Raw genomic sequence first — 26,041 nt, forward strand, 5'->3', positions numbered from 1 at the left:
TGCTTGCTTCACATTCATTCCTACTGGTGTGGGATCACACTGCAGTCCTATCCTGTGTGTGTGTGTGTGTGTGTGTGTGTGTGTGATTAGAATCAACACTTCACCCAAAAACATATCTAGCTCCAGATGTTTTGGTGTACAGCTTCCACCAGCCCTAGCCGGCATAGCCAGTGGTGAGGGGTGACAGGAGGTTTAGGCTAAAACATCTGGAGGGCCACAAGTTGTCCAACCTTGGTCTAGTCAATTGGATTATGAGTGCAGCAGGATAGCTTAAGGTGTCATGGAACTCATCTATATTAAGTAAATCCCAAAATATGATTCTTCAGTTAGTGGCTTATGCCGGACACAACCATGTACCTCTGGTGCTACTGCTATGTATACAGATTTTTAAGAGGTGCATATCAATGGCGACACTTGACAAGAGCCATAAGACACAAAGCCACTACCTTCATCTACTGTATTTTCCACCACTCCTCTCTCTCCTCAACGGCCTCCGCTCTGTTGTGGTTACTATTTTGCTTCCCCCTCTGTCCCAGCCCTCATTGTGATCCTAGTTACATCCTGGAAGGAAGAAAAAATACTTTAAAATTGGGCTAGACAAAGAGATGGTGTTTTATTTCTGATATTTTATATCCTATTCTTCACCCAAGAAGCTCCAGGTGGCACATCCCCAGCAACTGCTGTACATAGGCTTTCTGCTTCTGATACTGGAGATGGCATAGAGACGTCAGGACCAGTAGCCATTGATAATCTTCTAGTCCTGATGCCTCTATGCTACCTCCAGTATCAGAGCAGAAAGCCTATGTACTCCAGTTGCTGGGGAACATGGGCAAGAAGGTGCTGTTGCACTTATGTCCTACTTGTGGGTTTCCTTTCAACAGTTGGTTGGCCACTGTGTGCATAGGATGCTGAACTAGACAGACCCTTGGTCTGATCCAGCATGGTTCTTCTTATGTTCTTAAGTCATGGATCACTTCCATGTCCCATTTTATCCTCACAACAATCCTATGAGGTAGGCTGAGAGATAGCAACTGGCCCAAGGTCACCCACTGAGTGTCATGGCTCCTGGGGAACATGAACTCTCCCAATCCTCATCTGACTGATTCATGTTTGAGAACATGGAGGTCTGCTGGAGCATTTATGAAACTGGCTCAGCATGCCAAAATCCACTCAACAAATCATCTCATGGACTATAGCAAAGGGGTAGGAAGGCCATGCTTCTGTTGCACCCCTACAGGGCATACATTCTAGAAATACTTTCTTTAATATACCAGCTTCCTTGAGCACCTCAGGATCCTTTAGCTCAAGTTTCTAGAAGACACATGTGGCTTACAATCCAGTTTCATGAGTGTGTACAGGTGCATGCACACTATATGTAAAAGCTTAGATGTTTTATATCCCATTACAAGGAAATTTGATTCATGTGAAAGCATCAGATCGAAGAGGAGTCCATGTTAGAATGATGACAAGAACCTGGAGAATGTGAATAAATTGCGGGGCAGTATCCATTTTGGCCATTTGTGCACAACAAGGAACTAGCTGAAACTGCCACTTCCGCAACATGACAAGTCAGTGGCACTTCCTTCTGCAAGCTCCACTCACTTGTCCCATTGTGATCATTTCAGCTAGTTTCTGGTTGCACTAGCAAGTGCTAGCTTCCTGTTGTATTTGCAGTCATTTGTGATAGTACAGCAGCAGTGTTCGATAGTGCCCCTAGTATTATCGGAGTGTTCGACAAAGTGCTAGCATGTTCAAATGGTTGGTGTATGTTACTATATTCTAATTTTTAATTGGGGGAAAATTCACAAGTCTCATATGAAAGATTGTATGTACAAGGTAGTTACAAATCTTTGGTAGAAAGACACTCCCTTGCTTGAAGACAAATACGTTTAGAAGACTGGAAGTATTAGTCACATCTTAATGATGAAAAACTAAGCCAGAGAACGATTAAGAGATTTAGGAAAAGTCACACGGGAAGTCTCAAGCAGCAGTTGGACTGAACTTAGATCTTGCTAATCCCTCTGTGTAGGGGCACCCATGATAGTAAATAAGAATATTTCCAACACTCCCTGCAAATCTCAGGTTCCTTTGCATTAGTTGTGCATGTAATTTGTCTTAGATAAGCAGTTTTGTTTCTTTTTGGAGACAGAGCTGAGATCAAATATCCACCCTTTGGTAAAATATTTCCTTGACAAAATGCTACGGGGTCTTCTGCCATCAATGCACCCTGCCCAGCTATTCACTCCCCTCTTTCATGCTCCACCACCCATTTGCTTCTCAACTTTGGTATTGCTGGAACGAGAAGGGATAAAAATGGAACTAATCCTCTAGCTCAGTATCAAGAGTAGGAGATCTGGTCCTGGGACTGAATCTTTCTCAATTGTTTTAGGCTGAGACATCTTCTCAGAAGGGCTTCCTAGAATAGTCTGTAATGTTGGGTTTCTTGAAATGAGCTCAGTGTAGATTTGAATGTATAAACAAGACCCAAATTATTATTTTTTCCACTTCGTCAATACCCATGGATAATACCATACATGAGGCCACGTCCTAAAGTGGGGTGGGCACCCTGTGGTCGTACAGATGCTGATGGACTGAATTGCCCGTTATTTCTGACCATTATCTATGCTGGCTGGAGCTGATGGGAGTTGCAGTCTGATGACAACTGGGATACCACAGATTATCCATCTCTGTACTAAAGGGAATTATAAGCAAGGCAACTGCTGTGATACAATGTAAAAAAGACCATATAAACAGAATATACACTCCTTGTGCAATTTAAAAATAAACACTTGTTTCTGGGTGTTTTATAAGAATATGATTATCATAATAACTTTGGGTTTAACATAAAAATAGGGATGTCCATCTCTGGGAAATCTGTTTGTTTTCTGACTCAACGGAGTTCCATAGCATGCATGACTCGATTTGCATCTGTGAGCTGAGTTGTGGGCTTTTCCTGGAGAAATGGGAACATTTTTGTGCATTTGGGAGGGGGAAGGGGAAGTTCTACAGTGTGTGCAAAATATAGTCGAATTTGCACAAATTATGCAAATATGCAATTTGCATAATTTATGCAAATTTGTATGCAATTTGCATGATTTGCACAAATTCAGCCATAATTTATGCCAATTAGTTAGAAATTTGCTCAGATTGCAGAACCTCTCCCCAAATGTGAAAAATGCTTGGGAAATCCACAAACTGGGTTGGGCGCTATAGTGAGAACTGGAACAAAGTCTGGTGCTGAGGATGATGGGAGTTATTTTCCAACACATTTGGAGGGCACCAGACCAGGGAAGGCTGGCCTACACTGACTACAGAAAAATTAAAAACCAAAGGAGTAAAGCATCCAATTCAGATCCAAAAAAGAGAGGAACAAGTCCTTAGGATGCAAAAAGATTTATTTGTGCAAAGACCGATGCATTTCAGCCTGTGCCCTTTCACAGGCCTTTTTCAAGGGGTTGTTAGAAGATGTCTGGAGATTTTCCTCTAGCAATAAACTGTCTCCTATAGTAATCACGGTCTCCTATAATTATCACACTACATAGCCCTTCCTTCTCCCACACATCATATGCATATTGACTCAGAGGTGATTCCCATATAGTTCAGTGGGATATACTTGCAAGGAATGATAGATGTGATTGCACCCTTAAATCTAGGTATTTGTATGTAATCAGATCACAGGTGTGGTTACCTGCGAGAAATCAGTTCCACTGAAGTCAGTGGTAATTCTGTACATGCATTTAGGACAAAATTGTTGTAAAGAACTTTTCCAGGACATGAATAATTGCTTCAATGCCATGGACATTGAATAGCATAGCATAGCCTAGAACAGAACAGTGGCTCTGGTAGATAACAAACGAGCAATGTTTGAGTTCACCAAGATTCTTTGAACATCATCTCACTGCTTACCACCCACTCCATTTGCGTTTGCATAAAACAAACAGTGATCGAACGTAAAAGTTGTGGGGAAATTCCCAGATTTGCACAGTCACACACTTTTGCCCCACAGACTAAAACGGGGCTGATTAAGAAATTTGTGCAAAATTGGTCATTTGTGGAAATCAACTGGGAGAAGTTACGCAAATCAAACACGAGCACATATTTGGTAATTTGCAAACATTTTTGATGGACACATTCATGTTCGCGGACGAGAACAGGACAGGCCTACATGTTTTGCGAGCAGAAATGAAATTATTGTACAACCCTAGGTGAAAATTCAGAAAGCATGAATAGTTAGTGCCATCTAGTGAAAAAACAGTGCTATGACTGTATGTGAGGATTTTTATATGTGGCATGGAGTTGATACAGAAATCTTTCTGTCTAAATGAGTCTAATTATAGGTCTGCACATTTTTACACAACAATGTTTTTTTAGCTCTAGACAAATCTATGAGATTTAGAACGTTATAGTAAAACTAAAATGTTTACTTTTAATAGACAGCAATGATGCTTAGTTTATTTATTTATTTATTTATTACATTTCTATACCGCCCAATAGCCGGGGCTCTCTGGGCGGTTCACAAAAATTAAAAACATTCAAAGTATAAAGCAACAGTATAAAACCATAATATAAAATACAATATAAAAGCTCAACCAGATAAAAACAGCAGCAATGCAAAATTACAAATTTAAAACACTAAGTTAAAATTTATTTATCGAGAGTTAAAATGCTGGGAAATGCTAGTTGAAATGGAACTTATGAAATGATTGACTGACTGTTTCAGTTGTCTGTGTTTGCCAAAAGAATAGCACTTCTGACATCTAAAATATAATGAAAATTCCACAAGCTGCAATCCTGTAGACACTTACATGAGAGTAAGTTCAATTGAGCTCAGCCATAGAGTACACAGGCATAGAATTGCTAACAAATAGGCTAACAAATAGTTCACTTTCATTATCATTCATAGAATAAATCTCACATTTCCAGTTCAAAATTAGCTGCCCCGTTTCCTATTATGGGACACTACTGAAGACAGAACTAGACCAAAAAGAAAGATACTCCTAAAATAATTTGGCATTCCAAAAGTTATTTACTTGCATACAAAGTTCAAATGTTTCCCATTTTGTGTAAGATTTTTTTCCAGATTCTTTACTGAAAGCGCTTTTAATAAAATGTTACTGGATTGATAGTTCTCATGCTTTTACTGCGCATGTGAAACAATTCACAATGTGGATTTAATCATATGACTTAGTACTTAATTTATGAAATAATTTTTGCTGCTTATGATCACAGCTATACTCAAAAACCCATTGACAACATTGATGAGAGATTATTATTTTTATAGGGGGTGGGATTATCAGCAAAAATATTGCTTTTAGATTTGTGATATGTTTACTAACATGTAATACAGATAAAAGAGACAATGTGCTATAAATGCCCCAATGGAAGATTTTGATTGAGCTTTGGATTGAATTGTGTGTTGACATATACGTTTAGAATTGAGGATGATGTGGGTTATCTTCCTGGATTATTTGTTGCCTCTCCATTTAGGAGAAATGCTATATTTTGTAGCTGACATATATTATGTCTAATTTCAAACAGCTTGAAATAATGCTGGAGCCCAAAGTCTGGAGAGAAGCTGCTACTCAGGTGTTCTTTGCCTTAGGGCTTGGATTTGGTGGAGTCATTGCCTTTTCAAGCTACAACAAGAGAGACAACAACTGCCATTTCGATGCTGTTCTGGTGTCCTTCATCAATTTTTTCACTTCTGTGCTGGCAACTTTGGTGGTGTTTGCCGTTCTGGGCTTCAAAGCAAATATCATAAATGAGAAATGCATTACCCAGTATGAATATTCATTTCTTTATCCATTTTTATAGTATATTTCACTTAGGAATTCCCACAATTGTTCTTCGGATTGACCGTGGGATTTGTATTGCTTTGTGTTTTGCAGAAATTCCGAAAGGATTATCAACCTTCTAAATGTCGGCAATCTTAGCAAGGCAATAATACCTCATCATATTAATTTATCAAGCATCACAGCAGATGATTATAATATAGTTTATTATATCATCCAGAAAGTGAAAGAAGAAGAGTTTCCTCTTGGTCTAAAACCCTGCCAGATTGAAGATGAACTTAACAAGGTTAGAGTGATACTTCAATCTTTTATGCAGAGATTACGAACGAGTGACTGTTTGAATAAACCTTCCATTGTTGCAGAACAATATTGCTATTCACTTTCAAAGGGATCCTCTTCTGACTCCACTGAGTACACTGAATCAGCTGCCTAAAATATTTTCTCACACTTGTCTTCCATTCAGCTTCATCCAAATCTCATTCACCCCATATCTGAAGATCGTATTTTGTGTTGATGATGTACAGATTAAACTAGTATCCTCCTCCTAAGAGCTACTGACTGCACCAGTAAATAAAGTTTAGAGATGGGATGGAACAACTCCTGCGGTTGTGCAGGTTGTAGGGAATGAAGAGTCACCCTGACCGAGCGCTTGGCGATGCACACTTTCCAAGGCCTCCAGAAACTGCACACTTTCTGGAGGCTCCAGAAAGCACACTTTGCCTTCCTTCCCAACACCGCCCTTGGGTTAAGAGGGACATTAAGGCCACGATTGGCATGGGTGGGGGTGGGGGGGGAAGGTAAAATGCCTTTGGTCTGATTCAGCAGGACTCATCTTGAATTCTTGTATTCATGACTTGCAGAACAAATGGTGTGACATATATCCTCAAAAAACTAAGGGTGGATTTATACATATGCTTACCACACCTAACTCTTTTTTTAAAAAAAACCCTCAGATCTATACCACTTGTACATACCATGGAACAAACTGAAAAGGCAGAAACTGACTTTGATGTAGGAAGGACATCAAACAGGCCCCACTTTCCCCAGCTCCAGCCACATCCATAACACACACTGACACACACAGTTGGCTCATGTCAATATGCAATATGGCACTATTACTACAGCACCAGGAAGTAGCGTCCTCTGTAGTCCTTACAGACATGATTTGTGCATTCAATGAATTTGCGTAGAAAATTGAGCTTTGCAGTGGCAGGCTCTACCCCCAGCTTATGCATGATTATTAGAACATCTGTAGAGAGTCCCCATGCATACTGTGATCAGCAATTATATTTTTCCAAGGTTCCTGATGTACAGTTTTATGCATGGGGCCTCTCTCACACAGGTTTTGGGGCAGAGCTTGCCGCTGTAATGCCACACCACGCAACATGTGTTAACTGAATGCCCAAAGAATGTCTGGTGGGGGGTTGTGCTTTCTGAGAAGTATTATCGGTCCCTGACAATGCCCAAAAAACAAAGGTAGCTGTGTTGGCCATAAGGCAAATTCCAAATACATATTAGGGTAACTAATTAGGATAGTTAATTATGCCACATTAGGCCAACTCAAAGGTACCAAAAACATGTAAGCGTTCAAGATCTCCAGATCTCTTAATCAGGCAAGATGTTACAAAAATTGGATTGGAAGAAGTGGGGATGAGAGGGGGGAAAAGGCTGACTTGATGGTAACATCATGAAGTTTGCATGGCCAGCATCTTCAGATGTATGGTGGAAGAGATGGCTTTAAAAGGGGGTTGGACAAATTCATGGAGGATAAGGCTATCAATGGCTACTAGGTCAGATGGCTACTTTTAGTATATGCTACCTCCAGTAATAGAGGCAGTATGCCTATGTACGCCAGTTGCTGGGGAACAGGGGCAAGAAGGTGCTGTTGCACTCATGTGCTGCTTGTGGGTTTTCCGCAGGCACCTGGTTGGCCACTGTGTAAACAGAATGCTGGATGACATGGAACTTTGGTCTGATCCAGTATGGCTCTTCTTGTGTTCTTAACTTCTTAGAGTGTTTCAGACATTTAAATTATTATTTATTTATTTTATTTATAGCCTGCCTTTCCATCAAAAATGGCTCTCAAGGCAGTTCTAGCAGATGTAAGGGTTTGCCATTTCACATAGAACTGCCCCTGGGGCTACTGGAAAGAAAAAAAATCAATCAAATAAACAATGGTTGAACAACCATGTTTGAAAAACTAAAATTCATGTATTTAGAATTGCAACCATCCTTTAGCGAAACACACAGGTTCCTTGGAAGGTAGAAGAATGGAAGCAGAGAGAAACTAGACAGCATTCATATTAACAAAGCTGGAGATAATTTTCTATGGTGTACTAGGTACAATTCATACTGGCAAAAAAACCACATTTTTATTCTGAAGTAGCTTCACTGGAAGCATTCTAAGGTATGGAACTCAAAGATGCAGCCTATGGTTCTGCCGTTTCTTCCTTCAGTGAGTTTGCCCATCATACAATATTTATTCTGCTTTCATTATGCTCTGCCTTCCTACCACACTTGAATCATTTGGATTTTTTCTTGACAGGCTGTTCAAGGAACCGGTTTAGCTTTCATCGCCTTTACAGAAGCCATGACACACTTCCCTGCTTCTCCCTTTTGGTCCGTGATGTTCTTCCTTATGCTGGTCAATTTGGGTCTTGGCAGCATGTTTGGAACCATTGAAGGGATTACGACACCTATAGTTGATACCTTCAAAGTGAGAAAAGAAATTTTGACTGGTGAGTTGATACACATCTCTTTCCTTAAATTCAAGGAAAAAAGGGCCTTGACAAAGATATATTTTGTTTTGAAGTTTAAGACTTGCAGCTTGATGGTTGCAGTCCATGCATCTACGACCACATAGCAGTGAAGGGCAGGGAAGAATCAGTGAAATGGTCCCCAGGCCTTTCTTACAATACGTGCTAAATATGGAAAACTCAGTTCCATACAAGGGGAGGGGGGAAGGTGTAATATCAATCCAGAATCCCAAATATATTTATCGATCTGTGGTAACTCTGCCCCCTCTTCCTGTTGCTGTGCTTTATTGCAGTTATTTGCTGTCTTCTCGCATTTTGCATTGGCCTAATATTTGTACAGCGGTCTGGTAATTACTTTGTAACTATGTTTGATGACTACTCAGCTACATTGCCTCTGCTTATTGTCGTCATTTTGGAGAACATTGCCATGTCTTATATTTATGGGATTGACAAGTAAGTGCTTATCTTGAGTTGTTTAAATACCCAATACTGTTCACAGTTGTGATCATGACTGTGCTATTGACACCGTCTTTTTACAAAGGGGGGGGACTGCTAATGTTCTTTATTGCTATTATTCAATATTAAGTCATATGATACACTAAAGAGTAGATTATCTCTTTTATTTTTTGTCAATATACGAATTCTTTTAGATTAGCTGAAGTGTTCTGTCCTACCCCAAACTTTAGCAACACAGGATATGAACTAATAATGTTCTCTTTTTTCCAGGTTTATGGAAGACCTGAAAGATATGCTTGGCTTTTCTCCAAACCAATACTATTACTACACATGGAAATATATTTCCCCTATTGTTTTATTATCCTTGCTGGTAGCTAGCATTGTCCAAATGGTATTGAGCCCTCCAGGTTACAATGCATGGATTGAAGAGAAGGTGAGTGACATTTATTTTTAAAATAGTAATGTGCAACACCAATAATTTAAGAGTGCAGCTATAGCTATATAGATAATATAGTAATATAAGAAGCAATTTAAATCTACAGTTTATGTATAAGCGTCCCTACATTCCACTCCTGAATCCTAGGGCCGATCTACACCAAGGAGGATATAACACTTTAAAAACGGTATGAAAATGGTATTTGTAATGTGTCCTGGGCCTGAACAGTTGTCATAAACATTATAAACCATTATAAGCAGTAGTGTAGATCCTGCCCTAGTTGATTCATAAGAGAATCACTCACTGTTTGGTGCAGTATTTGATTCCTTCAGGTCATTTTAAACTCTCACCCCACTTTCTCATCATTATGAATGTGTATCTGAACATTGACAAAACAAAGTCCAAAAATAAATAAATAAGAGTTTTCACACAATCATACAAATGATCAGATCAGTATCCTTTTTGTGCTGCATTTTATCAATGCACACATGTCCATGTGTGTATTTGGAGGAACACAACACAAAAAGAATCTTGATCCAAGCCCTACACTGTTGTTATCTTCTCCACACATTTTGCAGTGTGTGGGGAGAGTATGAGCTAGCCCTGCCCCTTTCATTGTGCCCCATGCCAGCATCAGTCCAAGCATTCATACATTGGGGGAAGGCCTGAAGGGGGGAAGCAGGACAAATATGCATAGGGTGTCCCCGTGAGCAGGAGCCCTGCACTGTCATGGTTCTAGCTCATGGGGATGGCCTACACATATTCACCAGGCTTCCCCACTTCAGACCTCCCCCACCCCAGTGTGTGCCCAATGTGGGAATGCATGGTGCCAGCATGGGATGCAGGGATGGGGCTAGTTTGCACAGCCTCACTCTCTCACCATATGATTGTGTGGAGCAGGGGTGGGCAATTTGTGGCCCTCCACATTTTGTTGGAGTGCAACTCCTAGCATCCCTTATGATTGGCTATTTTGGATAGGGCTGATGGGAGTTGTAGGCCAAAACATCTGGGGGACCATCATCATCATCATCATCATCATCATCATCATCTTTATTTGTATCCTGCCTTTTGCGCAATGCTGGGCCTCAAGGAGGCATAAGCTGCCCACCCCTGGTGTGGAGGATATAATGTCTGCACGGGGCTCCAGTCACTCTACAATCACATCAAGATTGATTTTTGCCAGCATTTTGGCAATGGTAATAGTGTGGGTGGGCAAACTGCATGCATAAATAAAGGCAACTGAAGGCTGCTGCTCATGCATAGCAATGCTGTGTACAAAACTTTGGAAATGGGAAATAATAGAGAATTAAATTCTTAATGTAACAGTTGTTCCAAGCCATTTGAGGAATTCCAAAGTCCAGGAAGAAATTGGGATTGACGAGAATTTTGGGGGAAATGCCTATTACTAGTGCTTAGAACTTGGATGGAATGACTACATATAACCAATGGGGTGTTGTGCCTGGGAACGCAATGGAGTTGGCTTTAGGACATGAAGAAGTGCTAATGATATTTCTGACATTTCTCTTGGATTGTACAGGCAGTGGAGGAATTCCAGAACTACCCAACGTGGGGGCTGATTGTCTGTGTGTCTCTGATTGTTTTGGCAATGCTCCCTGTTCCAGTAGTCTATGTGATTCGCCGCTGCAACCTTATTGATGATAGCTCCGGTAGCTTGGCAGCTGTTTCCTACAAAAGGGGTCGCATTATAAAGGAGCCTGTGAATCTTGAGGGAGACGATACCAGTCTGATTCATGGGAAGAGTCCGAGTGAGGTGCCATCGCCAACCTTTGGCAAAAACATATACCGAAAACAGACTGGCTCCCCAACGGTGGATACTGCCCCCAATGGTCGCTATGGTATTGGTTACATAATGGCAAACATGTCCGATATGCCTGAATCCGATTTGTAGCTGCAAAGCAGTGTTGACGTCTCTGTACTTTTAGGGAACCACTGAACATTTGTTCTCTTAAGAGAAGTGGTGGTCAGCTTCACTTCCTAGAGTGCAATCTCAGGTGCCCCATGAATATGTCCTTCAGAACATCATGATGTGTGGTACTAATAGCTTGAATAGTCCCTTTGGCTCGATTCTCTGGTTACCATTTGTACTGAAGGGAATGCACATAAATATCAATCAGTGATGACCTAGCTTTGTCAGGATTGCCAATTTTTTAAAAATTATTTTTGCATTTAATTTGAAAGTTTTCTATCTTTAAAGTACAGGTGTTACCTCAGTTTGTAGCAATTTTTTAAGTGAATTCATATTTCTCTACTGCTGTCAACTGGAAATCCTTTCTTTGTTCCTGCAAGTTAACCCCCCCTGCCCCGTCTTGGAAAAATTTGTTCCAAAGAATTCACTAAGCCTGTATTGACTGCACTTATTTGTACATACGTTTTGTAGATATCCTGTACTTTTTTTAAGCATTCACAGTTCCTTAGGCTACTAGCTGAGTAAATTAAAAAAAAATTGGTAAAAAAAGCAAACCAACACATTTAAAACCCTGCAGATTATTTTCTTACGTGTAATAGCTGTATAGAGCAATAGTATTAGAAAACCAAGTACGATTATGCTGGAAACACAAAATTCCTCAGGCTCTGGGGAACTGCATAGGATGTGGCTGTATTTTACATACTATATTTGGTTTTTCAGTGTGAAAATTATGTCAGAGTGAGTCGCTCCAAGACTCTTAAAGATTGTGCAGATTCTGCATTTTTCTAAGCTGTGTGCCTAAAAAAATAAAATAAAAGACCCTTCCTGATATTTATTGTGATTACAGGATTACATATATTATATTTATATATAATATACATGTAATGTACATATGTATAGTAATATTGTATGTAACAGCTTCAAACCTTGAAGCAAGATGGCTTTAAAAAAGTTTCAGTTTTGCTTCTGTTTTATGCAGAGAGGAAATCTTCTTTTTTCCCATCAGTGATAATTAAGAACTGTATGCCATTACATTTAATCTAGGAATAAAGAGAGTGGAAAGGTGTGTGCATTGTATTTTTTTGGAATTTTGCAACATTTATCTCTCTCAAATGAACCAATATGTAGGTGATGCGAGGTACATGACACAGCACTCCAAAAATAAAACCAACAGCCAATGAGAGCACATAGTTTATAAATGTATAGATTTTTTATTTAAACAATATTCCATTTCTGTCAAATGAAGTAGAAATGGGGAGAGCAGGAAGAAACACTTGCAACTTGATAAAGAAATGCACACGTTCTTCAGTGTGGACCAAGCAGAATCTTCTTTCCTCTTGCTGTTTTAATGGTACCAACTCCTCCAGTCCTCCAAACATGGTGCCCCTGCCTCATTTTCAGGAAGCCTCCCACTCCATCCCACAGCAAAGTCCATACACCAGTTCCCCCAACCCTCTGTGTGGCATTTTCTTTTTCAGAGGGCTGGAAAGACGGTCTCAATCATAAAGGACATTTTTATTCATTTATTTTTTAAGCACTGTAGACACTGATGCCTTATTCTGTGTTCTGCTTGCTTGACCAGGGAGGACTGCTGCACGTGGGGCATTGTGGTGACACTGTCCAAAGGAGGGGCTTTTGAGGTGACATAAGCCTTCAAGGCCCCCCTCCTCCTGGCCTCTTTGAAGTATGGCTCCCAGCAGAGCAATTCCTTTTCACTCCTGCTCCTGGCAACAATGGTACGCTGTTGGGGGCAGTGGCAGCAAAGCAGCCAGAGGACCATTCCCCCTCTGGATCCTTACTCAATGCCCCCCTCAATTCGGCACTTATTGCTTGAGACATTAGGGTGTGCCTGGGCACACCCCTTGCACATGCCTATGTTGGGAAGGAGGGCTCAGGAAGTCAATTTCTGCCAGCCCAGTTGCACACACCTAAATCAGAATCCATGTCATGATCTAGAAGTCCAGCCCTGACATGGCCTTTGAGGCTGAAGAACCAGTGGTCCCACTAGAGGAAACTCCAGGCCTGAGCATCATGTAGAACCCGAGACCCTGAACCTAGGTCTAGCAATGGACCAGCATCCATTTCCCTCAAGAGTTTCAATCCATGGAGGCAATGGATCAATGCTGGCAGAGCACCAGGCATGAGCTGTTGGTGAGATGGAGGAGTGCTAGGCTATAGGCCTGTCACTCTAAGTCAAAAGTAGACTGGCCACTAAGGGGCTCTACCCATCCCAGTTTTAATTTAATAAAAAAATAACACCTTTTCTTACTGGAAGCTGGGATTACTTCAAAGCAAGGTGAAGGCCTCCTGGTGCCATGGAAACAGGAAAAAAAAAACTCAGTCTAATATAGACTCCAGTCAGAATGAGCTTTGAGTTGGAATTCTGAGAACTGTGGTGAGTTCAAGTTATAAGATTCACACGTATAGACTCCTCGGTGTCTGGGTGGCTTAGCTCCCTCACCTTAAGACAGGTGGACAGAGAAAGATTCCGGGACATCAGTTTTATTGCTGCAGATTAGGTGACACAAAACCACATTCAAAAGAGGGGGGATTTACACTACTGCTTTTAAAGCGCTTTAAAGCACTTTGAAAACGTTTTGAAAACTGTATATGCAGTGTGTCCTGGGCCCCAACAGTTGTCAAAATTGTTATAAAGCGCTTTAAAGCAGTAGTGTAGATCCCCCCTAGGTCATGCCCCTTAACTTTAGAAGTTTCAAATCAACTGAGAGCTAATGGCAGGCGGCTTAGATGAAGGCACAGTGCAGAAGCAGGTAAATAATGATGGTCAGAGACATAGTCTTAGAATAACAATAGGAGTTCAATGCACCTCACTGACTCTGGACAAAAGTCAGCTTTAGATTTAGTAAGCATAACATAATATTTAGTAGAATCGTGGGAAGTTTGCATCTCTGCCCAACTTCTAAGCTAACCAGGGGCGAAAGGAGAGGGCAATTCGAAAGAGCAAAACTTATCAACCCAGCTGCAACATTCGACCTTGGAGCAGAGTCATAATTTATTACTTGAGAAATCCTTCATATGAATCAAGCATGAGCAGATGAGGGTTGGTTAGAGGTGTATCTCAGTTAACACCATCAGCAGAACAAAAATGTTCTGGTTTGTCCTATTGCTTGTTTATAGGTCAGACTCAATAGAGTAATTGTTAATGAGCTCTGAAACCACCCCATTTTTGTAAGATTATATGAAGGCTAACAGGCCTTGCTGCTGTCAACATCATTAATGGCTTATAGGGAACCACTGAACATTTGTTCTCTTAAGAGAAGTGGTGGTCAACTTCACTTCCTAGCGTGCAACCTCAGCTGCCCCATGAATATGTTCTTCAAAACATCACAACGTGTGATACTAATAGCTTGAATATGGACCCATATGGACATGTGTGCACATGCTACAGCCAAATTGGCATGGTGGGGAGGGGGAGAAAAAAGCAGACTCCTGACCCTGGTGTGATTCGAACACACAGCCTTCTGATCTGGAGTCAGACGCGCTACCATTGCGCCACAAGGTCAGTCCTTGATGCTCTCTGACAATTCTAGAATACAGCCTCATTCAAAGGCACTCGGGTGGCAGGAGGTCTGTGACTATCTGCCATGGCTGACCTGCAGACAGAGAAGGCACTGCATTATGCAAACAGGAACCATGACCCTGTGGTGCAATGGAAAATGTGTGGGACTGGTAGGAGGCAGTTCAGAGGGTGGGCAAGCCCCAAAGAGGCATTGGAAAATGTGGGTTCATGTTCTGCCGGAGTTGCTTTCACATCTCCTGCTCAAAAGAGTAGCGTGTCCACCTGGTTTCTTTGATGTAACCCACCCCAGCACCAAAGAACAAAAATGTCAGATGTACAACTATATTCACAGCCCTTCACACAGCCAGTCCCAAGCCAGGCAGCTCCAGGTTCACAGAATGGCTTGAATGCATGCTGCAATCAAGGTTTCCGGCAGATAGGCATTCTGAATAATTTCCCTGTCTCTAAGTGGTCGAGCAGTTCTGGGCTTATTTCCACAGACACACACGCTCTCAGATAGCAGGAGGCAGAATGTAGCAACTTTCAGCAAGTGGAGCAGTGGCACAACGGAGGCTGTGCATGGCTTTGGATCAGAAGGCTGAAGGTTTGAATCCTATTTGGTGCAAGTCCTGGGCTGCTGCATTTTGCACTGTGCTAAGTCAACATGGCTGGCCTCTTGCCTGTATCTTTGGCAAGAGGGACAAACAAAAATGTCAGCATCCTGACCTTGGTGTGATTCGAACACACAGCCTTCTAATCTGGAGTCAGGCACACTACCATTGTGCCACAAGATTGGTGCCAAGCAGCCATGATGGTTGTTCACTGAATCCTTAGCAGAAGGTATGCAGTAGGGCTGTGCTCCGCTTCTCTTCAGGTCGGAGAAGCAGAAGTGGATCGGGGTGCTTTGCCTCCCCTTAAGGCGGAGGCAAAGAGGATCAGGGGGCAGCAGAGTGTCGTGGAGCAGATCGAAATGAAGGCAGATCCTTTGCCTCAATCTGGAGCTTTGAAAAAAAGGTAAGGGGGCCTTACCTGGCGCTGCCACCGCCCGTGCAGCGACGGTGGCAGAGCCAGATAAGGGGGCAAGGGGGAGGGGAGCTTACCTGGTCTGTCGCGGCCAGTCACCAGCTTCACTTGAGCTCACAGCTCAACCCGGAAGTGTAGGCCCCAAGCGGGGCCTACACTTCTGGGTTGAGCCGCAGGCTGAAGTGAAGCTGGTGACGAGCTGTGACGGACCAGGTAAGTGGCGTGCATGAGGGGGGGCTTACCTGGCCCTGCCGCTGCAGTTTGTGTGGTGATGGTGGCACAGCCAGGTAAGTCTATGTGTGTGTGTGTGTGGGGGGGGAAATGGAGCTGTGATTTGGATCCAGAGCTCTGTAATGAAGCGGACCGGGCCACAGGCAGATCATGGTGGGGCGGATCGGCCCGATCCGGAAGTTGTGGATCAGGCCGCGAAGAGGATCGGGGGGGGGGGGGTCTGTGCACAGCCCTAGTATGCAATGGGCTATCCTGCTTCCATTGACCAGCAGGCCAGAAAAAACATTAGGCTGGTTTGCAGGAGAAATCTGTGATGCAAGGGAGGCTGTGTTGGACTGTTATGTTATAGGGCAGCAGTGAGGTATTCAAGGGTTGTATGTTTGAGTCCTGCCCAGTAGTGTAGTACAGGCACTCATCATGCCAATCCCCAAGCAGACTCCAAAACATCTAGTGGCTATATTGATCCATTTGAACACACTAGCATTTTTCATCTCCACCAGTGAATAGGCATTAATTGGCCATTCAAGACAAAGTGTAAAGAGAATGGGTATTAATTGGCCATTCAAGACCAAGCTCCCTCTCCCACAAATATTTAACATTACAACAGGGTTAGCAGCAATATATCGTAGCTAGGAAAATTAACCCCCCCCCCAATTATTGTGAGGATTGTACCTAAGCTCAGTATCAGTCCTCCTCAGAGGTGGTGCTGGAGACCCCAGAGAGCCAGGGCAACTCATATCAAGTTCTGCTGCCATGATGGTTGAGGATTCTGCTCTGAGGCAGAGGCTGAGCAACCCCCTGACCCCCAGGAGCATCTGAGGTCATGTTCCTGGTGGTTCCTATGGCCCAAATGGAGGCCACCAGAAAAAAGCTTTCAGTGCGGTGACCCCCTTCCTATCGAATTTCCTGACTCTGGAGGTCAGGCAGGTGGCAACATTGTATCACTTCCAGCACCGCCTGAAAATGTTCTTGTTTCAGGAAGCTTCCCCTGAATGACCAGTTGCAGTTTTATCAGAACTTATTTCTTTTAAAAAGATATTTTTAATATGATATTTTCTTTTTCTTTTCTTTTGTCCCTTTTATTCTATTTTTTGTTCACTGCTCTGAAATCTTATGGGGAGTAGCATATAAATACTGTAAATAAATAAAATAAATCTCAAGCGACAGGCCAGTAGGGCCATGTAAGAAGGAGTACTCACTTGCACAGAAGGACTCCTCAGGAGAAAGTTATTCTTCAGGAGTAGGGCTCTGAACAGGGAGCTCTAATTACTGCAGCTGAGCTCTGGGTTGGGCTCAGCAGGCTTTGGGGTTAAAAGCCTTCACTGTAGATCTAGCCAGTGTTGAAACAACATCATTCGTCAGCTTCTTTGCCTTGTACCTTGCTTTCAGGAACTTGCCTTGTGATTGACCTTCTGCGGTATTGACCCTTGCCCCATAATTTTTTCGAGCTCTGCTGCAGCCAACACAGGACACTCAGAGCTACAGGGAAGCCTGAGTGGGGTGGCAGGTGACATCATAATCCCAGCTAAACAAAAACAACCTGATGCTTTGAGCTGTGAGTCCTGGCTCCACTACAGCGCTGGTACTGCGAGAGCCACTGTTGCTTCTCCTGCTCTGAAAGAGTAGCCGATCCTATTCATTTCCTTCATTCCTAGAGCAGGCCAAAACCAGATTCCCCCCACTCCTGGGTAGCACTATTTCCATGCCTCTGGGCCCAGCTGGGCTCAAAACAAGCCAGCTCCAGCTCAAAAGAGTCAAACGCACATGGCCACCAAGGTTCCTCTCTCTTGAAGCTGGCAGCAAGGCTTGCTAAATCCTGTACCCAACTTCAGTTTCCCAGGCAGTTTTTGAAGTTGTGTGACCATGCAGGTCCCACCTCTTGTGTGCAGAGGTCAAACCAAAGAGCAGAGGCATCCAGTGAGAGGGCCAGTGGCACAAAAGATAATGCATCTGACTTTGGATCTCAAGATTTGAATCTGCTTGGCATGAGCCCTGGGCTGTTGTGTTTTGCACTGAGCCAACCCTGCAGAGCCATTCCCTTGCCTACATCTCACCTGGTACAGGGACAAAAATAATAATCAGAATCCTGACCCTGGTGTGATTTGAACACACAGCCTTCTGATCTGGAGTCAGATGCGCTACCGTTGCGCCACAAGGTCAACACCTGCTTTAAGCTGCACCCATGACAGAGGTTATTTCAGGAGCCAAAAGTGGTCAAAACCAGAATAAATTTTACAGAGTTACCACTGTCTCCTAGGTCCCAGAAAGGCTCCAACAGGTCATTCTCAGATATGCAGGGCCAGAGGGGCTGAAGCTTCCAGTGTGATGGCCAGGGCTGGCCCTCTCATGAGGCTGAGTGAATCCCTCGCCTTAGGAGGGGCAGTCAATGAAGCACCAGCAGAGCCCCCCCCCCCCCCCCGTGTGATCTCTGGGTGTGGTAAATGCCACAGCCAGTAAGCAGCTGGCTTGGTTCTCTGGAGCAGCCATGTGCCCATTGCTTCACTCTGCATCATTCTGCAAAAGAAAATCTCTTAAGAACAAGGGAGGGAGGAGGAGGAGAGCTCAGAAGAACTGAGGGCATGGGGAGAGGGAGAACAGAGGATAGCAGGGAGAGGAGAGAGTGCAGTGAGAGTAGTAGTGGTAAAGGCGGGGAAGAGTGGTTGGGCAGCACATGTCCTCCCACCTCAGGTGAAGCTGTGTGGTACAAAGAATGCTTTGTCTGACTTTGGATTGGAAGACTGTAGGTTCAAATTATGCCTGGCTGGAGTCCTGGGCTGCTGTCCTTTGCATTGAGCAAAGGCCACATGGCCATCCCCTTTCCTGCTAGTAAAAATTACACAGGAATCATCATCATCATCATCATCTGACCCTGGTGTGATTTGAACACACAGCCTTCTGATCTGGAGTCAGATGCGCTACCATTGCGCCACAAGGTCAGTACTTATTTTGAAATGTACCCCCAGCACAAACTATTGTGGGGCTCTCTGCCATGATTAGGTGGCAGGCTAGGAAAGGCACTGCATTGGGGCTGTTGGCAGTGGTACAGGGCTTTCAAAGTTGTGGCTTTAAGTACCAGAAAGTTTGCTTTCGCTTCTCCCAATGTCCATTTGTTTCCTTCTTAGCTTGAGGCCGAAGAAGGCCAAAACCAGCAAATAGACACCATAGATACCAATATTACCTTCCAGGGTCCAACTAGGTACAAACATTTCACTCTCAGATATTCATTCATTCTATTTCCTTTCTATACTGCCCAATAGCTAAAGCTGCAAAAGGGTTAGTGGCTTAAGGGTTAGCATGTCATCAGAACAAGCCCAATATGAAATCTTTAACATGCAATTTTAAAAAATGCTTTAAAACAGCTAAAAATATTTGTAACAAGTTATTGGGGCCTGAGAAAACAACTGACAGAAATGCCCCATCACATGCCAGCAAATGCCTGAGAATAGAGGAAAGTCTTAACCTGATCATGAAAAGATGACTCTGTTGGGGCCACATGGACCTCACTGGGAAGAGCATCCAGAGGCTGAGGGCAGCTGAGGCTCTCAGCAAGTGTTCCAGTGCGCCAAAGGATGTGGTGGCTGACTTGGGAGTTGAAGACAGGGTACATGCCTGTCAAAACAAAGTGGTCAAATGTTTGTGCCTGAAAATAGTTGGTCATGCAAAGGACAAGAGGAGAGGCGACCCTGGATTTAATCCTAAGTGGTGCCAGGATCTGGTGTGAGTCGCAAGTGTTGTTGAACAATTGGACATAGTGACCACAATGCTGATCACAATGCTATCAAATTTAATTTATATGCAAGTGGAAAACTGCCAAGGAAGTCCACCACAGTTATAGTTGGCTTCAAAAGAGAAAACTTGTAAAAAAAGAAAACAAGGGGGGAAACAACAAGGGCAACTGGTAGAAAAGAAGTTGAAAGGGAAAGTCAAGAGAATCAAATCTCTCCAAAATGCATCGATATAGTAATACTCACGCACACACTGAGGGTTGAGGGTTGAAGTGACCGAAGCCACTCAAGTGAAGTTTATTGAGCATACACAAAGTTTAAATAGCCACATCCCTGCTCTTTCTTACCCCTCCCTCTCAGCTGAAACCCCTTTGATCACCCTGCTTGTATCCTGAATCCACATCTTTAATCCCCTCTGTTTGCTGAGTTAGTCTGCCTTGGTTGTTGATTCCGTGCTTAGCCTGGAAGTCTAGCAGGACATTCTTAGAGTTGGACAATGGTCAATTAACTGGGAGGAAGATAACGGCAAAGGCCTGTTTCCCTCGGGCAGTCTTCTGTCACGTAGTTCTCCAGGCCTGTGCCGTAATACTTCACATCGAGATTACTCAAAATGTGTTAATAGAAGTTCAGCTAGAATACATACTGCAGGTCAGGAAAGGTAGGCCGAGTCCACAAGGTCACCAACATGTTGAATGAGCATCAGTATTAAGCAACCTATTGGAGGAAAGAAGGCATCCTTCAGAAAATGGAAGTTGTGCCCAAACAAGAACAAGTGTAAACACACAGACACACACACTTGCACAAAAGAAAAGCAAGTAATAAGGGATGCAAAAATTGTTTTGAGGTGTGTATTGCTGATAATATCAAAATCGAAAATAAATAATTTAAGTATCTCAGAAGTGGGAAACCAAGGGAGTTAAAGGAGTATTAAAGGACAATAAAGAGATTGCAGAAAAGCTGAATGAGTTCTTTATATCTGCCCTCACTGCAGAACATGTAAGGCAAATACAATGGGTGTGCTTCAGAGTCAGACAAATCCCACAGCAAATCGGAATAATTAGGACAAATTTGGGAGATGTCTGAATCACACCAGGCTCCTCTGAACGGGACCAAATTCAAACCTAAAGCTTCATGAAGCTTTGTTAATCAATTGCTGAAACGTTGGTTATCAGCCATTCAAAGTAAGCCTCACCAGCATGGGAAAGGGCAGACTGCATGCTCCACAGCATTTCGGTATCCCTACATATGTGTTCACATGCATTCATGACAGAGGCAAGTTGCATCAACCACCACCCAGCCAGATGCATCATATATAAGCCTGAAACTCTTTACAGCATGCATCTGGTGAAATAGTTAATTTGGGTAATACGTAGCCCACAAAAAGTTATGCTACAAAAAAACCTGCTTAGTCTTTAAGGTTCCACAAGTCTCTTTAATGTTAGTTAGGCATTCCCTAGAGCAGAGGTGGGGAATCTGTGGTCCTTCAGATCTTTTGGACTACATCTCCCATCAGCCCCAGCTAGCCCAGTACAGCCAATGATGACGGGAGTTCTGGTCCAAAACATCCAGGGTACACCAGGTTCCATATCCCTTTCTTGCAATAATATGGCCAATAATCTGCCAATAAATCATTGGTAAATTGGGGCAGTTGAGGGTAATGCAGGAATATGTAAGTATGTGTGCAAATGTCTATTTACCAATTTATTTATTTATTTTTATAATATGTTTATACCACTTAATATATTAAAATCCCTAAATGGTTTAGGATGAAATCCTAAGTTTATTTAGACAGAAAAACGTCCTACAACTCCCAGCATTCCCCAGCCAGCCAGGCTACGGATGCTGGGAGTTGTAGGACATTATTTTAGGGCTGTGCACCACCTTGGGATGAAGCCCCAAATGTGAGTAGAGGCAGGCCGATTACACCTGCCTCGTCCCAAATATGAGGTGGTACTGGGTCAGCCTGAGGCACCCAGAAGCAAAGTGGATCGGTTCCGAAGGCCTCGGACTGATTCAGGGCAGTGGTGGGCCGCTCTCCCCTCCCACCCATGTGGGAAAGCCAGTGTGAGGCTGACCATGTGTTCATTGGACTCACCAGACTCACCTCTCACCCTCCCTCCCTCTCTGGTCCTCCCCCGACCCCACCACCTTTGGGACTTACCTTTGCTGTGCTTTCTTCTCCCTTAGAGCTATGAAAAAGAGAGAGACCCCCCATCTTACCTTTAAATCATGGCTCTGAGGAAGGAGGACACATAGCAAAGTTAAGTCTCAGAGGTGGCTCTGGATATGGGGGGAGGGAGGGGAGGGGAGAGTCCAATGGAATCCTGGTCAGCCTTGTACCCAGCTTTCCTGGATGCCTGCTGTGTGAGAGCATGGCAGGTGCCCAGGAACCTGCAAAGGCTGATCTGCTTCAGAGGTCCAAACCTCACTTTAGGGTACCGAAGTGAGGCAGCTAAGCCCTGAAGTACCCCGAGTTGAATCGGGGCTGTTTCAGAGTCTCCAAAACGGCTTCCGAGGTGAGTCAGGGTGGCTGTGCACAGCCTTACTTTTTTTCTGTCTAAACATGCATAGGATTGTTCAGATATTTGTAGCTGAACAGGCCCCTAAGACAGTATCTGAATTTAACCCCCCTCCCCAAATACAAGAAAACGAATGAGATAATCATTAAAACAGCAAGATTGGGGCATAAACCAACTGCATAGGTTTAAAAATGCATTGCTATAAAGGCATAGCAGATATTTTCTTTAACAAATGAACAAAAATCCACCACAGCTCTTTGCTACCCTCTTAAAATTTATGCTTGCTGACTAGTATTATGTTTTGCATTTCCCTGTGAACAGACAACAGATGCCTTAAATTAGGAGATAAACCCTATGCCATAACTTATAACTGAGTGAACTAAAGATGAAGATAAAACTGAAAGCAATAAGAGGTAGTAAAAGAGAAAGGACACTGGAACAGGTCCAGAATAGTGAAGATGGGAAAAAACCCAGAAGCCTTTGGGCTTTCTTCAAGACATCTGGTACAGGCCAAATCCCGACAAATCTGCAGGTGAGGAGAACCATGTGCATTTTATTGAAGCCATGGCTTTCAATTTCATGGATATGGATCATTTCCTTTTTACTGCAGCCTGCTTATTTCACAGTGATTTAGCGCCTTTTGAAATGAAAGAGGTTGGCTGGGGGACTCCATTTGCGGGAGTCACTCTTTCCCTAGGCAGCTGATCATCAAAGTGTTGCCTTTGACAAAATAACCAGAGAGCAGTGCCGTCCTAGTTTTGGCTATAGCTGTAGTGGTGTAAGCAGCAGGGCCTGGGCCATGAAAGCTGCTATGGATTCCTGGATAAGGTAAGCAAGGCAGAGGTTTTCCCCCTTTTCTACAAAAGCAAAGTTACTGTTTCTCAGCTGTCACAAGGCTGAGCTGGCATTGGGAGCTGACCTTGTTATGGAGTGTGGGGAGCAGTGAGGAGTGTGTTCTGCAGGGTGTATACATGTATTTTCTTTTAAATCATTGCACGTTTCACATGTTACTCTGTATCTGATGTTCTTTTGCATTTACTTGTCTTTATAAACCATTCATACCTTAAGACTTTTTGTGTGGCATGTTTTCATTCATTTAACAAGTTCATTCATTGTTTTCCTCCTTACGTTTTAAAATATATTTTCAATAAGACTTGTAACTTAGGGTGACCATATGAAAAGAAGGACTGGGATCCTGTATCTTTTACAGTTGTATAGAAAAGGGAATTTCAGCAGGTGTTATTTGTATGCATGTAGCACCTGGTGAAATTCCTTCTTCATCTTCATCGCAACAGTTAAAGCGACAGGAGAACTGCCCTATTTTGTACCTGGTCACTCTAGAATAGCTCCTGCCACTTTAACTATTGTGATGAAGAGGGACTTTCACCAGGTGCTGCATGCATACAAATGACACCCACTGAAACGCCCCTTTTAGTAGAGTGGCTTAGCAAAAAAATTGTGTACATTGTGAAACAAGTGTGAAATTTGGAATGGTGGCATTTATGACCATGTAGATTAAAATGAGATATAGGGGCATCTTGGGAAATCATCGTAATGGCCTCCATCTTGGAAAATTAGAGCCAAAATCAAGTTTTTGCACAATAACTCTATTATTTGTAATCTCACAGAAAAAATGTCTCAGAACAAAATTAAAGACCATAAAATTTGCTACAAAAAAGTCATTAACAATCTTTTCATAGGCGCAACCCTCATCTAGACATAAAGGTTTTATTCCTACCCATTTGTCTGAGAAGTCAACAAGAAGTCAACAGTGTCTTACCCTCATTCCAATCTTGCACTTTGTGTTGCAAGCCTGAAACTTTCAGAGGTCACGTTTTACATTTTTCAATATTATCAAAGTAAAGGAAAATCGATCCTCCACAGAAGCAAACAGGTGGAATTCCGCATTGGTGGACAATGGCTTCAGGGAATTTTTTTTAAAAAATCCTAAAAAATCAAAGGATGAACCGATACAATTCAAGCTTGGCATACCCAAAGCCCTACTTAAAAGCTCTCAGGGTCCCAAGTTTCATCAATTTATCTTTAAAAATAAGGGAGCTGTGGGCATGGAGGGGGATAGGGTTGGAGCAGGAAAAGTATGTTACACCAGCTCAGCTCCTTGGTTTGAAAGGCGTGGAGGAGGAGAACTGCCCCACCCTCCTCTTTCATCAGCAAGCTCTCCCTTACAGCACATGCCCCCAACAAAGGAGAAAAGCAAGAGGACAGCACTACACGGAGGCTTCAGGGTGCATTAAATTCACTTGGGGAACATAAACCAGACTTACCCCATTCTAAGAAAAGACAGAAAAGGCTGGGGAAGAGGCAGGGTGTCTACAAGACAGGCACGGCATCATGTGAGTACCGTGCTGCAAAACTGCACACCAGGCATGGCGAGAGTGCATTAAATCACTGGTGTGATGGAGCCCTACTCTGCTCCAGCATGTCTCTTCTTATGTTCTGAAACTATTAACCATATATATATGCTCATTCTACCACAATGGGAAAATGGCTATAACTCTTTATGATTTGCCTTTTTGTGGTGAATTTGAAGCAGGAGGAAGTGTAGTCCACGTAGGTACCCAACCAGATTCAGTGTCTTTCTCCCATCCCCAGTTGCTGGGATCAGGGTATGATGGTATTGGCTGTAAAGAGCTTCCCCACACATGACCAGCTTGAAGACAGCACGTTTTACATGCTGTAACAGAGCACTTGAAGTTGATGAGATCTGTTCCATGTGTCTTCTTTTTTTTGCAAATAGTTCTTTACTGGCACTGTTTACATCTTCTTTGCTGCTAATGCGATCATACCTTACTATAACAAACTTTTCTATTGTTTTCAATTGCTGCTGTGTTACATCAGAGACTGGCATGCTGGATCAGAGTAGGGCTCCATCACACCAGTGATTTAATGCACTCTCACCATGCCTAGTGTGCAGTTTTGCAGCATGGTACTCATATGACACCGTGCCTGTCTTGCAGACACCCTGCCTCTTCCCCAGCCTTTTCTATCTGCTGAGGGAATTTGACTGCTGATGGTGACAGAATGAACACCACTGCGGTTTTGTAAAAAATATCTAGAAGGTTTTAAATTTATAATTACTTCAAAAAGTAATTTACTTCATTGTACAGCTCCTGATGAAGGATCTCCAGATCCGAAACGTTGAGCGTTGTACAAGTTTGATTGAAAATTGTTTTCAACATTTTTAAAATTTTATATTTCGGATAAAAATAAAGAAATTTCTTTTGATATTTCTTAGCACCAGAGCTAGTAGCCTCTTTTTCTCATAGGCATAAATGCCACCATACCAAATTTCACACTTTTATCACAATGTGCATGATTTGGCCAGAAATTGTTGTTAAGCCACTCTACTATTTCTACACAACTGTTAAAGATACAGGAGCCCTGTCCTCCTTTCCATATGGTCACCCTATTGTAACTTCAAGTAGTATAGATTAATTTGCTGGTCCCAGGCACACCACTCTCCTAATCTGGCTTTGGGACTGAAAGAACCAGGAAAAGTGTGGTTGGTTGGAATGTAAAGTGTAAATTGTAGACTTTATCCTGCACCTTAATTGAGGCTTCTCCTTCCAGATTCTTTGTTTTCAGGGGCTTTTCTTTCTCTGCCTTTCAATGTTTCATTACACAAGCACTGGACA

General features: G+C 42.9%; 1 protein-coding gene and 3 non-coding genes across 4 annotated transcripts in view; 1 reads left to right on the forward strand and 3 right to left on the reverse strand.

Annotated features, from left to right (window-relative positions):
- The window catches only part of SLC6A15 (solute carrier family 6 member 15), a 30,163-nt gene extending 17,743 nt beyond the window's left edge, over positions 1–12,420 (forward strand). The window contains exons 6-11 of the mRNA XM_063133824.1: positions 5,539–5,780; positions 5,889–6,078; positions 8,338–8,530; positions 8,842–9,001; positions 9,275–9,437; positions 10,978–12,420. Coding sequence (XP_062989894.1) covers positions 5,539–5,780; positions 5,889–6,078; positions 8,338–8,530; positions 8,842–9,001; positions 9,275–9,437; positions 10,978–11,349 — 1,320 coding nt within the window. The 3' untranslated portion in view covers positions 11,350–12,420. The remainder of the gene's footprint in view (positions 1–5,538; positions 5,781–5,888; positions 6,079–8,337; positions 8,531–8,841; positions 9,002–9,274; positions 9,438–10,977) is intronic.
- A 2,398-nt stretch (positions 12,421–14,818) lies between these two features.
- On the reverse strand, positions 14,819–14,890 carry TRNAW-CCA (transfer RNA tryptophan (anticodon CCA)). Its single transcript has one exon. It is a non-coding gene; the product is annotated as a tRNA-Trp (tRNA).
- A 3,338-nt stretch (positions 14,891–18,228) lies between these two features.
- On the reverse strand, positions 18,229–18,300 carry TRNAW-CCA (transfer RNA tryptophan (anticodon CCA)). The gene has a single exon. It is a non-coding gene; the product is annotated as a tRNA-Trp (tRNA).
- Positions 18,301–19,005: 705 nt separating this feature from the next.
- On the reverse strand, positions 19,006–19,077 carry TRNAW-CCA (transfer RNA tryptophan (anticodon CCA)). Its single transcript has one exon. It is a non-coding gene; the product is annotated as a tRNA-Trp (tRNA).
- Between the last annotated feature and the right edge of the window lie 6,964 nt (positions 19,078–26,041).

The sequence above is a fragment of the Elgaria multicarinata genome, chromosome 9, assembly GCF_023053635.1.
Source record: "Elgaria multicarinata webbii isolate HBS135686 ecotype San Diego chromosome 9, rElgMul1.1.pri, whole genome shotgun sequence".
Classification (NCBI taxonomy): domain Eukaryota; kingdom Metazoa; phylum Chordata; class Lepidosauria; order Squamata; family Anguidae; genus Elgaria; species Elgaria multicarinata.